This window comes from Lampris incognitus, chromosome 13, assembly GCF_029633865.1.
Source record: "Lampris incognitus isolate fLamInc1 chromosome 13, fLamInc1.hap2, whole genome shotgun sequence".
In the NCBI taxonomy this organism is placed as follows: Eukaryota; Metazoa; Chordata; class Actinopteri; order Lampriformes; family Lampridae; genus Lampris; species Lampris incognitus.
This window is the reverse complement of record NC_079223.1, coordinates 46,957,240-46,974,739: the sequence shown is the minus strand read 5'-3', so window position 1 is coordinate 46,974,739 and position 17,500 is coordinate 46,957,240. Positions and strand designations below refer to the sequence as shown.

The window sequence follows — 17,500 nt, the reverse complement described above, 5'->3', positions numbered from 1 at the left end:
CACTACTACTACTACTACTCCTACTACCACTACTACTACTACTACTACTACTCCTACTACTACTCCTACCACTACTACTACTACTACTTTCGGCTGCTCCCGTTAGGGGGCGCCACAGCAGATCATCGGTTTCCATTGCTTCCTGTCCTCTGCATCTTCCTCTGTCACACCAGTCACCTGCATGTCCTCCCTTACCACCTCCATGACCCTCCTCTTTGGCCTTCCTCTTCTCCTCTTCCCTGGCAGCTCCATATTCAGCATCCTTCTCCCAATATACCCAGCATCTCTCCTCCACACATGTCCAAACCATCTCCATCTTGTCTCTCTTGCTTTGTCTCCAAACCGTCCAACCTGAGCTGTCCTTCTAATATAATCATTCCTAATCCTGTCCTTCTTCATCACTCCCAATGAAAATCTTATCATCTTCAACTCTGCCACCTCCAGCTCCACCTCCTGTCTGTCTTTTCATTAGTGCCACTGTCTCCTAACCATACAACATAGCTGGTCTCACAACCATCTTGTAAACCTTCCCTTTAACTCTTGCTGGTACCCTTCTGTCCCAAACCACTCCTGACACTCTTCTCCACCCACTCCACCCTGCCTGCACTCTCTTCTTCACCTCTCTTCTGCACTTCCCATTACTTTGTACAGTTGACCCCAAGTATTTAAACTCATCCACCTTCGTCACCTCCACTCCTTGCATCCTCACCATTCCACTGTCCTCCCTCTCATTCACACATATATGTGTTCTGTCTTGCTCCTACTGACTTTCCTCCCTCTTCTCTCCAGTGCATACCTCCACCTCTCCAGGCTCTCCTCCACCTGCAACCTACTCTTGCTAAAGATCACAATGTCATCTGCAAACATCATAGTCCACGGAGACTCCTGCCTGATCTTGTCCGTCAACCTGTCCGTCACCATTGCAAACAAGAAAGGACTCAGAGCCGATCCTTGACATAATCCCACCTCCACCTTGAACCCATCTGTCATTCCAACCGCACACCTCACCATTGTCGCACTTCCCTCATACGTATCCTGCACCACTCCTACATACTTCTCTGCTACTCCTGACTTCCTCATACAATACCACACCTCCTCTCTCGGCACCCTGTCATAAGCTTTCTCTAAATCCACAAAGACACAATGTGACTCCTCCTGGCCTCCTCTATACTTCTCCATCACCATTCTCAAAGCAAACATCACATCTGTGGTTCTCTTTCGTGGCATGAAACCATACTGCTGCTCGCTGATCATCACCTCTCCTCTTAACCTAGCTTCTATTACTCTTTCCCATATCTTCATGCTGTGGCTGATCAACTTTATACCTCTGTAGTTGCTACAGTTCTGCACATCACCCTTGTTCTTGAAAATCGGTACCAGTTTGCTTCTTCTCCACTCCCCGGGCATCCTCTCATTTTCCAAGATTGTGTTAAACAATCTAGTTCAAAACTCCACTGCCATCTCTCCTAAACACCTCCATGCCTCCACAGGTATGTCATCAGGACCAACTGCCTTTCCACTCTTCATCCTCTTCACAGCTGCCCTGACTTCCTCCTTGCTAATCCACTGCAATTCAATGATTCACTATCCCTACATCATCCAACCTTCTCTCTCTCTCATTTTCTTCATTCATCAGCCCCTCAAAGTACTCCTGCCACCTTCTCAACACACTCTCCTCACTTGTCAACACATTTCCATCTCCATCCTTGATCGCCCTAACCTGCTGCACATCCTTCCCATCTCGGTTCCTCTGTCTAGCCCAGGGGTGTCAAACTCCAGGCCTCGAGGGCCGCAGTGTCTGCTCCTGTCTACTTTCTTCATCTCTCTGACTATCCCACTTCTTCTTTGCAAACCTCTTCCTCTGTATACTTTGTTGTACGCCCTCGTTCCACCACCAAGTCTCCTTGTCTTCCTTCCACTGTCCAGGTGACACACCAAGTACCTTCCTAGCTGTCTCCCTCACTATTTCTGCAGTGGTTGCCCAGTCATCTGGTAACTCTTCACTACCACCCAGTGCCCGTTTTAACTCCCCCATGAACTCCACAAAACAACCAAGGTGCTTTATTTCCAATTTTTCCAGATTATGGGTTTCGAACCTGTGATTGAGTATGAAATCCCCTTCATTTTCTCAGCTGGCGTTAGCTAAGAAATGTATGGAAGTCTTTATTGGACTTTAATATTGTAATCCACAAGAAGACAATCCACAAATGTGTAACATGATCCACAAATAGCTCACCACCCACAAATATGTATGTTTGTATTTGTGTTGTGTTAAGTCGCATTCACAAAAACACAGAATGATTTGCATAACTTACTCTGCAAACATGTATCTTAATTTCACATAAATATGGTCTAAGTTTCACAATGGCTGTTGTAATTTCCGGTACTATGCCCAAACTGGCCGGTGGGGCAGGGTGTCTCAGCAAATCCTTAGCCTCCACACGTGGCTCAGCTCCGCCTGCAGAGCTCCAGATGTAGGTTTTAATGACCATTTGAATCTGTTTTTGGGGATCGTTTATCCTTTTTCAAGACTGACTGACGGAGTCCATCCCAGCAGGCTGAGTAGCCGAATGCTAGCAGCATGCCGTGCAGCCCTCTCCACGTGATCCCACAGTACTGCCCCCCTCGCTAGCTCCCCCCACTGGCCTCATTTGTCATTAACCCTCTCACAGGGAGTTTTCCCCATACAGACTATTATTGAGCACACGGCTTCTCGTCCACACAACATATATCTAATGATAGAAACAATAACAACCTAATATTTGGAGTAAATATTTACAATTTACACCCTATTTGCTGTATTTCCCTTTGTTTTCACTCTGCTTTGACACCAACCAATGTTGGCCTCTTGAACGTGAGATCTCTGGGTGACAAGTTTTTTCTCATTAATGATTTCATTGTTACTAATGAGCTGGACTTTTTGATGATTACTGAGACGTGGCGGTCCCCAGGGGACGCTGTTCTCCTAATTGAGGCTAGGCCCCCGGGTTTTGCATATTTTCACATTGCCAGGTCCTCTGGAAGCTGTTTTTTTATAAGTTAGGTCTTAAGTGCCTTCCTGTTACTTTTGGTAATTTCATCTCCTTTGAGGTTTTAAGTTTCTTAATCACTGGCCCTCCCCCTTTACTCTGCATCTTAATTTATAGGCCCCCTAACTCCGTTAGGTTTATCTCAGAGTTTTCTGAGCTCCTATCCATTGTCATGCCTAAATATGACCGGGGGCTTACTCTTGGTGATTTTAATATGCATGTGTGTTGTCCTTCCCATTCCCTCACCTCACATTTTGTGGCTCTTATAGACTCTTTTAACCTCATTCAATCTGTCAGAGGGGCCACACATTCCAAGGGTCACATCTTAGACCTTTGTACTCTCGTCTGGTTTCTCTCTCGACTGTCTTAATGTGGTGGGCATGCCTGTTGTTTGCCAAGTCCCAGTACAGCTCACTACCTCACTATCACTATCTTAAACACGCTCTCCCCTTCTCAACGCTGGCTCTGCAGTTCAATTCTGTGATGCTTTTAATTCGTCATCCTTTAATCCCTCTATACCCCCCCACCCCAAATCCAGATGCACTGCTAAATTCATTCAGTGATCAGGGCCGATCCACCCTCGACCAAACTGCACCGTTTAAAATTAGGAAACAAAAATCAAATAACCTCGCCTGGCTGAATGATCACACCCCTGCCCTTAGAAGACTCTAGAGAATCTGAATGACAACGGAAGGTCAACAAGTCCGAAATAGTACATAACACCCCTCAAAACCAAATGCTAATTTACCTTTACGGTAACCGATCCTCAGAATCATGTTTATTGGCCGTGTAGGTTTGCACTACTGACTCTCTCATTGTACTGAACATCAAACAACAACACAACAAGCTTCACATATATACACAAGGATGGACTTATACAGCTGCAATAACAGGTGATAAAGTGCAGTGGTGCAGAGAATATATCATCCATCCAGCCATTACCCACACCGCTTATCCTGCTCCCAGGGTGGCGGGGATGCTGGAGCCTATCCCAGCAGCCACTGGGCGCCAGGCGGGGAGACACCCTGGACAAGGCCGCCAGGCCATCACAGGGCCCACACGCATTCACACCTAGGGACAATGTAGTACGGCCGAGTCACCTGACCTACATGTCTTTGGACTGTGAGAGGAAACCGGAGTCCTCGGAGGAAACCCACGCAGACAAGGGGAGCACACGCAAACTCCACACAGAGGACGACCCGTGACGACCCCCGAGGTTGGACTACCCCCGGGGCTCGAACCCAGGATCTTCTTGCTGCGAGGCGACCGCGCTAACCACTGCGCCACCTGGCCGCCCAAGAGGGGGGGGGGGGGCTAAATCCAGTACTTCGGGTTTCTGGCTGTGTCTGCGTAAACAATAGCGCCCTATTCTGCCTCTGACACGGAGAGTGTAGGGTCGGTGTTCGTGCCGGGGATGGACCGAGGATGCTCGTCATAAAAGCAGGCTGCGCCGCTATTATGGATGCGGTGCCTGGGTGCTGATCGTCACAGTGGTGAGCAAACATCAAATTAGAAAGGCCCGAAACTCCAGAAGCCAGAAGGAGCTCCGCTTTATCTCCTCTCTTGTAAGTCCCGGTGACAGCATGTTTCTTTGATGCTCTGCAGAGACAAGGGAACAAACAAACATAAAACAATTCTATAAAGGTCCCGTCAAAAGCCGCTGATGGAAATCCTGTCTGTGCGCGTGCGCGCGCACGCGTGTGTTAATACTTCAGTAAAGGCAAATACATCCCATCCCCCCCTTTACTGCTCCTTTTGCTTCTCTCCCTCCCTTTCTTCCCTTGCGTTCTCCTCTAATGCACCGGGCAGACTCGCCCCCTCCCCCCCCCCGCTCCCCCTGTTACTCCCCGTTAGTGCCGAGCGATTAAATGTTGGTTAATTTCCAGTGTTTAAAAAAACTTAATTGATTGAGATCGGTTCAATCATTAGGAACCCTGAGGCTCGGTGAACACGCTTCTTCTTTCCGAGCTCGGCGAGCCGGAAGAAAGCGCTCTCCTACGGAGCTCCACGTGACACCACCGCCTGACAGAGCTCCGCCCCAACTGACCGGCCAATGCAACCAAGTACTGAGCTCTGGAGCTCTGCGTCCAAGTTCTTTAGCCACAAAAACAGGCAATATGTCAGAGATCGTTACCTTCAAGATACTGTACGCAAATTATGCATATGACGTATGATACTCTGAACATTAAGGGTTTTGATTTTTGTGGATGGTGTTTTTTTTTTTGCCTTGGATTTTCCCCGCCTTTTTCTCCCCAGTTGTATCCGGACAATTACCCCAACCTTCCGAGCTAATCCCCAGTCGCTGCCCCCGCCGATCCGGAGAGGGCTGCAGACTACCACGTATCTCCTCCGATACACGTGGAGTCACCAGCCACTTCTTTTTATTTTCACCTGACAGTGAGGAGTTTCGCCAGGGGGACGTAGCGCGTGGGAGGATCGCGCTATTCCCCCCAGTCCCCCCCCCCGTACAGGCGCCCCGACCGACCAGAGGATGCGCTAGTGCAGCTACCAGGACACATACCCCCATCCGGCTTCCCATCCGACCAAGCCGGAGGTAACGCGGGGATTCGAACCGGCGATCCCCGTGTTGGTATAGGTGTTTGTTTTGTTTTGTTTTTTTACAGACTGTAAAGCAATTCACCATCGTCTATGTGACTGTGTGGTGCTCTGGTTTCTGAACCAAAGTATTCCTCTCCACAGGTCCTGTTAGCTGCGCAGCAGATTCGGGTGATTCCCTCTCTCTCCCTCCCTCCCGGAAGTTGTGACTTTAATGAGACAGCTACGTTAACAGCAACTTTTCAGTTTCTCCTGTCCACAAATTCTGTCAGCCACATAATGCATCAGCAGGTATTTTTGTAAACTGAAAGTTCAGTTCAACCCTTGGTAGGGTTGCTCTGATTGCACCAGTCTATTTTGTATCACCAGAGAGTCTCTCTCTCTCTCTCTCTCTCTCTCTCTCTCTCTCTCTCTCTCTCTCTCTCTCTCTCTCTCTCTCTCTCTCTCTCTCTCTCTCTCTCTCTCTCTCTCTCTCTCTCTCCCTCCCTCTCCCCCCCCCATTTATTTTGATGTTTGTTGCCCAGGTCCACACTCCCTTCCTCCACAGTCTAAATTCTTGATTATGATTATTACAGGTGCTGGTGATACGAACATGCCACTTGTTTAATCCAGATGTACACTCACTCAATCAATCAATCAATCAATCAATCAATCAATCAATCAAGTTGCATTTTATATCGCGCTTTTCTAGCTACCTGCACTTGTTAATCAGATACCTATTACTTCCACATGGAAGTGCTTGTGCTACTGCTGACATTGCACTGTTCTCATCATGTTTCTGCAGTCTCTGATTGCACGTCAACAACATTTCTACATGTTTTTGATGAGTGACGTTATTGCTGCCTGTCAGATTTAATCATTTGTCAGTGTACCACATAGAGGACATAGCTCAAATGAGAATATAATCGTGACATTTGAGACAATCTGCATGATTGAGAACCGTAAGTTGGTGTGTCTTGTGATTCTGGCTTGACTTTTGGGCCCAAGTATACTGAGAACTACTGTGTTAGGATACAATGTGTAACGTGTACAACCAAGACTACAACCTGAGACAGTGGGCACAACCTCATAACGAATAGCCTGGAAGGATATCTAACGTCACTGTGAATGTGTTCATGTGTTAGCTGAAGAGACACCGCAGCCTGATATTTAAGGTTATCTCACCATACTATGAACATTGAGGTATACCTTTCATAAAGTCATATTATTATCATTATTATTGTCATTATAGTTGTTGTTGTTTCGTTCGTGTTTCCTGTTTTATGTCCTGTAGAGCCGGATCCAAACTATGGACCTGAGGCACTATAGGGCAGATGTCACTTGATTGACAGTACTCGTCGTAATATGTGGGCTGTTCCGAGTAGGTGATCTTCTGGACTGCATGGATGTTGATGTTGCCTGGGATACGGTTGGTGAACTTTTCCATTTCCTTCTTCATGAGTCCTAGAGCTCCGATGACCACTGGTGTTGTTTCACTCTTCATACCCCACATGTTGTTGATTTCAATCTCCAGGTCTTTGTACTTGGTCAGCTTCTCTGTGACTTTCACTGAGGTGTTTTTTTGCGGATGGTGTCGCCATGTCGATGAGCATGCACCCCTTTTCCTTCCCGTCCTTGACAACGATGTCGGGCTTGTTGGCTTTTATCTCTCTGTCAGTGTGGATGGGCATGTCCGAGAGGATGGTGACGTCATTGTTCTCGGTGACCGTTTTTGGCTGATGTCTGTACCACTTCTCAGATCTTGATCTTGTAACTCCTGCAGATTTTCCAGTGCAGGTATGTTGCTGCCTTGTTGTGCCTGTACATGTACTCGGTTTTAGCCAGTTCTGGGCAGTCTGGGACAATGTGGTCGGTGGTTTCTTGGTACATTTCACAGATTATTTATTTTGGGTCTGTTCCATCTTTGATGATGCGATGGTGATAGGATCTAGATGCCAGGCTCTGGTCTTATGCAACGATTACCAGGCCCTCCGTCTGGTAATCTGGTGTGTCTTTTGTTGGTCCAGGTCTGCCTCTTTCATTCATTTTGGGTACTTCCCGTGCATTGCTCTGTCCTCCCAGGTTTTTTTTTACAGTTGCTGCTGGCCATGGTGTTTCACCTTCTGCTTCACTCGTTTGGCGTAGATGGTACTTCCTTCTTTCTCTGTTGGTGGGGCTTCTGGGACATCAAGCTCTTTCTTGAATTGTGCAGCTTCTTTATTGATGGAGTAGATCTGATGTTTTACTATTCGGAGGAGTGGGTCATCTGGTTTTGTCAGGTATGCATCCAGCCCGATAGTGGTAGTCTTGAAGGTCAGTTCGAGTTGAACTAGGCCTCGTCCTCCTGAAGCTCTTGGTAGGTACAGCCTGTCGACATCTGCTTTCGGGTGGTGCATCTTCTCCATGGTCAGCATCTTTCTTGTCTTGGTGTCTAGTCTCTTGATGTCGTTCAGTTTCCAGTTGATGATGTTGAAGCCGTACGTCACTACAGGTATCGCTAGGGTGTTGATAGCTTCAATTCTGTTAGCCGCATTGAGTTCGCTCTTCAGTACCATACGATGTGATTACCCTGCTTTGTCCCTGGACTTCGCCTTCGCCTACTCCTTTGGCATTGTTTGCATGGATTACTGGACTGCCTCTTCTGTGTACCGAACCCTGCTTTTCAGTAAAGACTACTTTCGAACTCTGACCTCGTTTCTTGTGCCGTGCTATCGGGTCCTCTGTCTAGTTAGTGTGTGTCACAGTAGCAGACTTTTCGATCCCAGCCTTGTTTCTCGCTGGGGATCGCGGTCCTTGTTGACCCGCGCGAGTCATAATTTCATCGTTGTGTTTAATTGTCAGAGCCCCTTTGGCCGCTTGTATTGCTGGCTTGCCATACTTGCGTTGCCCGGTCCGTGCCACGTGGAGGAGGGGTTGAACTTCTATTATTATGATGATGATGATGATTATTATCATTATTATAGATCCATGACCACATATTCTTGCACAGATTTAGTTACAGGTCGCATTATTTATAGTTTATTTTTTATTAATTATCAATATTATTATATAACTATTATTTGTAAAATTTATAAAATGAAAATAATAATTTTCCATCCATCCATTATCTGAACCGCTTACCCTGATCTCAGGGTCGCGGAGATGCTGGAGCCTAAATGGGCGGCAGGCGGGGAGACACCCTGGACAGGCCGCCAGGCCATCACAGAGATAATCATGTTTATCATTTGTAGTTATTATGTTTATTTATTTATTTATTTATTTATAAGGCTCCGGAACCTGAAGATGATAATACACATCGTTTGCCTTGTCCAAAAAACTCATTCACATGTACTCTGTAATGACGCATGTTACTTATCTCGCAGTCTCCTCAGATTAAAACAAGCCAGTAGATGGGTGTTATGCTGGCGTACATGGCAGGGATTGACTAACACCTTGCACTTTGCTCTGCAAGTTTTGACTTAAACAGCCTTAAATATGGTCAGAACCTGTTTTGTTTTGTTTTTTTAATTAAAAAACATCCAGGCCAATTTGTCACGCCCCGTCTGGATAGTTAAGTTATCTCTTGTTTCTCCCAGTGTTCTTTGTCTTGTACTTCCTGTTTTATTTTGATACTCACCTCTTGTCTCGTTTCAGGTCCTTTACTTCCTGCCCTCACGTGCCTCCCTCCTGTGTGATTACCTGCCCTGCCCCAATGTGTTGCACCTGTGTCTCATGGTCTCCCCTCCTCCTCCAGAGGAGTATATAGTCCTAGTGTTCCCTTCCTTCTGTGCCACTTCGTCTTGTTCCTTGTGTCAGCGTTGCAGCATCTTCCCCTTGTGTGAGTTTCTTGAGCCCTGTACTTTCCTGACCTGTCTTTGCCTTTTTGAACTCGCCTTTCGCCTGCCGATTTGGACTCTGCTGCCTTGCTATCTGATCACCTGTGTACCGACCTCATTCTTATTAAAAGGACTGATTTTTGTGAACTGAGACTGAGTCCAAGCCTGTGGTACAGTACTGACACAGTTGTCTTATTATACCAGTATATGCTATACTGTATGGTATACTATATAATTCAACTGGGCAATTTGAGGTCAATTTAGAGGAAAACAGAACCCAGGGTTTGCATTATGATTTTTTTTTGGTTTGGTGATTTACTAATAGCAGTTGACCACTTAACGGCCTTACCTTTTATTTATTTATTTATTTGACATTATTAATGTTCTGCAAAATAGGAGACTGACCATCGAGGCTTATGCATGTCGCCTATTAATTTACGTTTTAGCCTATTATTACTACAACATTGGTGCATATAAAAACTCCCAACACGGTGTGCCTGCACACGGAAAACACGTTGTGGCCAACTCTAGAAGTCTCTTTGCCACCCCAGTTAAAAAAAAACCCCAGAACCGCCACTGGTAGTAATACCTGTAGACCGGGAGATGCTATGTGACCTTGCCATTTACTGGCATTATATGACGTCACGTGTGTTATCCAGCTTTGGAACTGTGATGACAGATGGTCCAAAGGAAATGCGACAGCACAATGAGGCAGAGGACAATTCAAGTTAAGGCAGGCCATCATAAATATAAGGCACTCACTGAGGGGAACGCATGTGGAATTTTAAATGTCATTCTGAGTTGATGGTGAATATATCCATCCATCCATCCATCCATATCCAAACCACTTATCCTGCTCTCAGGGTCGCGGGAGCCTATCCCATCAGCCATTGGAGGGCAGACGGGGAGACACCCTGGACAGGCCGCCAGTCCACACACACACACTTTAATACAGCCGAGTCACCTGACCTACGTGTCTTTGGACTGTGGGAGGAAACCGGAGCACCCGGAGGAAACCCACGCAGACACGGGGAGAACACGCAAACTCCACACAGAGGACGACCCCCAAGGTTGCACTACCCCGGGGCTCGAACCCAGGACCCTCTTGCTGTGAGGCGACCACTGCGCCACCATGCCGCCTGGTGAATACCACTCCTGTTTTCTCCTTCTTTACTCTCGGCAGGTGACAGAGGAAGGAGAACAAATGCGTGGGGGCAACGACAGACACAGGGAAAGAGACTCCCCGCCGACTTGCCTTTATCCATAATTGAGAGCGGGACTGCTCCCACGTGCTCCCCCGTGCCCCCTCGCTCCCGCAGCTGCACCGCTTTAATATGAGGCACTCCTCCTCTGCAGAGCCCAGCCTCGGCTGAAATCTCCCCCGAACCGCCCACCGCTGAAAAGGTGCCCGCCAAAATTCTGACCCGCTGTGGAAGAGATGCTGGAGGATTTCCCCCTCTCTCATCTCCATTTATCTATTCCCCTGACCTCCTTATTGACCCATCTCTGCCTCTTACGCCCCACTAGCAGTTCCTCCCAGCCACGTCTTTGCTCGCCATCTTCAAGTTCAGTAGGAAAGTCAGCAGACTTGCACATGGGGAAGGAGAACTGTAGGGAGGGAGGGAGGAGAAGGAGGAGGAGGGTGGATGTGAAGGAAGGAGAAAACGGCTCCGGTACAGAGAACAGAGAGAAGTATTCACAAAGAGAGACATCAATAAATGAGGGAGTAAATTATGGAGCGTTTTTGGTCTGTTGCTCTCTCTCTCCCTCCCTCCCTGCCCCTCTGTCTGTCTCGCTCTCTCTCCAGGTCTTCTTCAAATACATTATATATATATATATCTCTCTTCTTCCTCTCAGCGGTGCAAAACCGGAAGTCGCAGTAGAACATCGCAGTGCTTAACGGGATTAGGCCGTGCAACTGGACTACTGGCGGTGTCCCAGTATACAAGACCCCGGGGGGGGGGGATCCATTTATTGACGGAAGTATGTCCGAACCCGGTTTCAGCTGGTTGCTATTGTAACCGGTTATTTTCTTGCCCGGTGCGGGATTCGACACGGGGTGTAATGCACCACAAGGCGACGTCACTAACCGCTCGGCTAAAGGGTCAGACCCGTTACCTAGGGGGCTAACGTGTCTTATTAGTAGTTTACAGTCGTCACCCTCCCCGGAAGCTGTTATTCCCGCGCTCCGAAGAGACTTCTGAGGATCTGCACACTTCCGGATCCCACCGCTGCCACCAATGTAACCGGTTGTTTTCTTGCCCGGTGCGGGATTCGATACGAGGTGTACTGCACCACAAGGCGACGTCACTAACCGCTCGGCTAAAGGGTCAGACCCGTTAGCTAGAGGGCTAACGTGTCTTATTAGTAGTTTACACTATTTATTTATTTATTTTCAATTTTCCCGCATTTTCTCCCCAATTGTATCAGGCCAATTTCCCCGCTCTTTTTTCTTTTCTTTTCTTTTCTTTTTTTAGCCGTCCCGGTCGCTGCTCCACCCCCTCTGCCAAACCAGGGGGCGCCCCGACTGACCAGAGGAGGCGCTAGTGCAGCGACCAGGACACATACCCACATCCGGATTCCCACCCGCAGACACGGCCAATTGTGTCTGTAGGGACGCCCGACCAAGCCGGAGGTAACACGGGGATTCGAACCGGCGATCCGCGTGTCGGTATACGGAATAGACCGCTACGCTGCCCGGACGCTCAGCTGGTTGATGTTGTACCTTCTTCCGGTTGACCTATTGCGTCACATGCCAAACAAGCGACAAATAGGTTAGCAAGCGGAGGGCGCGCGGGTGGCGTAGTATTGCCTACCAACACGGGGGTCGGCGGTTCGAATCCCGGTGTTACTTCCGGCTCGGTCGGACGTCTTTACAGACACAACTGGCCGTGTCTGCGTGGTGGGGAGCCGGGTGTGAAGAGTAGGGTAACTGACCAAGTACAATTGGGGAGAAAAGGGAGGGGGGGTAGTTAGCAAGAGGCAAGCGGGTTTGACATGGACGACTTTACAGCGCTGTACATTTCGTACGTACTGCACGCTTTGCTTCTGATACTGCTGCTGTTCGACTTCCAGGTCAAAGACCGCCGCGGGAACTATGGGTCATGCGCAGAACGCCTAGGCCAGTTCGGGGGCCGATTGGAGCGTATACACGCCGGGGTAATTCCACCCCCAACCGCATCATCTAGGCGTGTTAGTCCGACTAAAACTGGACTTCTAAAGTACGTGTAAACGTGTTAGTCCGACTTCCAGAAATTCGATTTAGCGCGACTTCAGTCGGACTAACGCGTTTACACGTACTTTAGAAGTCCAGTTTTAGTAGGACTAACACAATAAATCGACTTTTCTAATATCCTGTAAACCAGGGGTCCCAAATAGGCGGCCCGCGGGCCACCTCCGGCCCGTGACGGGTTGATTTATGGTCCGCGAGAATTTTTGGAGAAATGGCAGAAGGAAGATTTTTTTTTTTATTTCCCTACCAAAATAAACAAAAAAAATAATTTCTTAGTAAAAGTAAGACTAGTAATATATCGAAAAATAGATGAAACATCTCTGTTTAAATTATAATACCTGCAACGTATCGACACCCAAAACAAACTAACGAACAACATGCTGCTGGAGGTTGAGTGGCCCGTGGTTTTAAAAGTGGCCCTAAAAGTGGCCCGCTATGAAAAGTAATTGGGGACCCCTGCTGTAAACCTACTGACAGAAATTGAGGAGACGGAAAAGGACAAGCACGCGCGCACACACACACACATGAAAACAGTCGGGGGAAGTTGGCGGTTTATAGGTCATCTGAGCAGTGGCGCCCCCAAGGGGTGGCCATCCCTGCCCCCCCCGCTGCCCCCCCCAGCCACGAGTCGCATATGCAGAATATGCTTCTGATTATGCATAATATGCTTCTATCTGATATCTTACATTAGGTGCTGTTCATTTAAATCAATAATGTATATTTTTCTGAACTCTCATATTGACAGTTTTCCACTAGCCTATACAGTACACTACAACAGCAGCATAGAATTCCCGAAATTCAGTCATGGCTTTTGGTTCTGGTGTGCCACCCCAAGAGTTTCAGTGGCCCCATTTGGCCCCCCCTATGAAAAATCTCTGGGGGCGCCACTGCATCTGAGCAAGCCATGTTAGCATAGGCCGAGGATGATCCTGCTCATATTGGTTAGCAGGCAGATGGGGAAGAGGCCACGTGTCCGAATCAAGACGGATGTCCTGAACCGAGCTGTACCGGCAAGGATCAGTGCGCCGTCTCGGAACCGCCGAGGTGACATGTCGCCTGTACAGGACGGTCAGCGACGGATGACCACAGCATAGGTCACTGGCTGATGCTGGGCAATGCGTCGAGGCAAATATAGTAGCAGTCATTCACAGCCAGAAGGAGGGTAATGATGATGTGCATAAAACCAAGAATGATGAGGACACTGTACTGCACATCCTTCAGGGCTCTGCAACGAGGCTCACACGAGGCTACCAGAGGACAGGAGACATCTGCACACTGCAGCATGAAAAGAATATTATGATTATTATTATTAATAATAATAATAAAATGTATTTGCATAGTACCTTTCGTTGGCAGAGAACATTTCAAAGTGCTTGACAGTGCAGAAAAACAGTAAATTCAGACAACAAAAACACTGCATGTTTTTTTCACAAATACATTGATCACACTATTTATGTCTACAATGTATTCATTAAATTTGTAATTTAAATTGTATTTATTTTAAATTTTATTTTAAATTATTTATTAAAATTTATTTATGTCTACAAATAGATGATATGTTATTATGACTATTATTATCATGCACTTGAAAAAAACAGAAGAAGTCAGAGTTAAGAGGGGAGCTGGGAAATGCCGTCTCAATCATTAACGTCTTTCTGTTTCGAAAGAGGCCAGAATCAGTGGTGCAGAAACATGTGCCCCTCCGTCATCATCTACGTCATCATCTACGTCATCATCTACATCCAGACGTCGCCTTGAAACCATTGATATCCTACCATTTCAGCATGTGGTTGATGGGTACATAAGCTAGTCACGCTAACCTGATGTCATGCTAACTGCAAGCTAACCTCGCGTAATGCTAACTGCAAGCTAACCCGATGTCATGCTAACTGCAAGCTAACCTCGTGTAATGCTAACCACACTGTCATGTAGGGAGCAGCGCATAAGCAAAATCCTACGGCTGGCGCTGTAGTTTCTAGCCTATCCTGTATACGTATTGTAACGATGGCGGGTGATTAGGCTCAGTAGCCCTGGGTTAACGGGTCAGACCCTTTAGTCGACTGGTTAAAATAGTTGCCCGCGGTGCGGGAGATACGGGTTCGCGTCCCGGCTGCGGCAGCTCTTGTGGTTGTCCCCCGAATTCCCTACATTGGTGTCAGAAGGGGGATGCGCGCCATCAATCCTGGACCTGTGGGAAGTTTGTGTCCGTGCATCTTCCATACCAAGCTCCCCTTCCAGGGCGTCTGCATTTGGCTCGGTTCGGTCCATAAAAGGAGCTGCTAAGGTGCACACGTGTGTATTTTACGAAACGAGCAGAGAGGGGAGACACGGACACGTATTTATACTGTGCATGCCAAGATACTGATGACCGCATAATTCATAGAATCCAGTTTTGGGTGGCTTCTAGAGGGCCTGCAGTGGGTCTGCACAGGATATACGTATTGGACTACTGTGAACACACGGACCAGTCATCGCTTCTTAACAACATGAAAACCAGCCCTGACGGGTAGAAAAGAAATGAACCTGTACGTTGACAGAACAGTCTGGTGTTTGTACTGCCCTCATCACTGACTTCCTTTCACTCCCAAAACAAAGCATGCTGGAGGAGACCCAGAGGACTAAACAAACACACACACACACACACACACACTGACTCTCTCTCTTCTCTCTCTCTCTCTCTCTCTCTCTCTCTCTCTCTCTCTCTCTCTCTCTCTCTCTCTCAAAAAAGTGAGTTGTTGTAATCGTCGTCAAATCGACTGGGAGAGCTTGGTCTGCTGCGTCCTGTGGGCCCAGGGACCACGGCTCCCGCCTGGAGCTGCGCCCGAGGAGGAAGCACCGAGGGCGGTGTGACAGGACGCCATAGTGGGGCAGGCTAAGCTAACCGCTAGCCCATGAAGACCGGCAGTTCCAACAGTCATCCTGGCCGGCGTTCGTTCTCTTGGACAGTGATTTTTTTTTCTTTTTTTAGTTTAGATTTATGTGTTAGTTAGTGTGTGTGTTCTTGACATCCCCCCCCCGAACCGAAGCCCCGACCGACCGACCGACCAGAGGAGGCGCTAGTGCAGCGACCAGAACGCATACCCACATCCGGCTTCCCACCCGCAGACACGGCCAATTGTTTCTGTAGGGATGCCCGACCAAACCGGAAGTAACACGGGGAATCGAACCAGCGACCCCCGTATTGGTAGGCAACGGAATAGACCGCTACGCTACCCGGACGCGCCGAAAACAGAATATCTGACACTGGTTTGCAGTTTGCAGATCACGCCATGCACCCTGCTGGCTGTCTCGGTCACAGCATGGCGCCTCCTCTTTTCATACCGCCAACAGATAGTTCAGCAAGTTCCTGGCTTGCCTTTGGTGTCAAAGGTCGTGAGTTTGAGTCCTGGGTGATGCTGAATAAATACACTTCATTTGCTGTAACTCGTTCTCCTCGCACACATCAACTGCCAGCCGCACCCATGACTGCCCACAGTCCTGGGTTCTGGTGATGACTGCCCACTGTTCTGGTGATGACTGCCCACAATCCTGAGTTCTGGTGATGACTGCCCACAGTCCTGGGTTCTGGTGATGACTGCCCACTGTTCTGGTGATGACTGCCCACAGTCCTGAGTTCTGGCGATGACTGCCCACAGTTCTGGGTTCTGGTGATGACTGCCCACAGTCCTGTGTTCTGGTGATGACTGCCCACTGTTCTGGTATGACTGCCCACAGTCCTGTGTTCTGGTGATGACTGCCCACTGTTCTGGTGATGACTGCCCACAGTCCTGTGTTCTGGTGATGACTGCCCACTGTTCTGGTGATTACTGCCCACAGTCCTGTGTTCTGGTGATGACTGCCCACAGTCCTGTGTTCTGGTGATGACTGCCCACAGTCCTGTGTTCTGGTGATGACTGCCCACAGTCCTGTGTTCTGCTGATAACTGCCCACAGTCCTGTGTTCTGGTGATGACTGCCCACAGTCCTGTGTTCTGCTGATAACTGCCCACAGTCCTGGGTTCTGGTGATGACTGCCCACAGTCCTGGGTTCTGGTGAGGACTGCCCACAGTCCTGGGTTCTGGTGATGACTACCCACAGTACTGGGTTCTGGTGATGACTTCCCACAGTCCTGTGTTCTGGTGATGACTGCCCACAGTCCTGGGTTCTGGTGATGACTGCCCACAGTCCTGTGTTCTGCTGATAACTGCCCACAGTCCTGGGTTCTGGTGAGGACTGCCCACAGTCCTGGGTTCTGGTGAGGACTGCCCACAGTCCTGGGTTCTGGTGATAACTGCCCACAGTCCTGGGTTCTGGTGATAACTGCCCACAGTCCTGGGTTCTGGTGATGACTGCCCACAGTCCTGGGTTCTGGTGAGGACTGCCCACAGTCCTGGGTTCTGGTGATGACTACCGACAGTCCTGGGTTCTGGTGATGACTTCCCACAGTCCCGTGTTCTGGTGATGACTGCCCACAGTCCTGGGTTCTGGTGATGACTGCCCACAGTCCTGGTTTCTGGTGATGACTGCCTACAGTCCTGGGTTCTGGCGGTTTAAACGTTTCATAGGAAATGGATGTTCTATTATATTGTACGCACACCCACCTGGAGGTTCACACAAGGGTTTACATGGGGGTACAGATTTACATGGGGGTACAGATTTACCTGGGGTGCAGGTTTTACGTGGGTTTAACGAGGGGACCACGTGTAGTCCCATAGGCTTTCACGTGGGCATTTGCATGGGTTTCAAACGTTACACCATCAAAATGTCCCAAAACCCCATTTCCCACGTGCTCTGCCCATATTTCACGAGGGGATTTCAAACAGTGAAAGTCGTGTGGTTTTTCTGTAAGGGAAGACCAGTTTCTCAAAGTCCAAAGCGCGCTGACAGGCGGTCGGACTTCCCAACGTTCG

At 48.5% G+C, this 17,500-nt stretch overlaps 1 protein-coding gene across 5 annotated transcripts in view; it reads right to left on the bottom strand.

Annotated features, from left to right (window-relative positions):
- Positions 1–17,500, bottom strand: part of LOC130122614 (Kv channel-interacting protein 2) — a 190,077-nt gene that overhangs the window by 100,960 nt on the left and 71,617 nt on the right. Inside the window, exon 2 of one of the 5 annotated variants that reach the window (XM_056291550.1) lies at positions 7,778–7,798. The exons of the other annotated variants lie outside the window; for them this stretch is intronic. Coding sequence (XP_056147525.1) covers positions 7,778–7,798 — 21 coding nt within the window. The remainder of the gene's footprint in view (positions 1–7,777; positions 7,799–17,500) is intronic. 5 annotated transcript variants of the gene reach the window in all.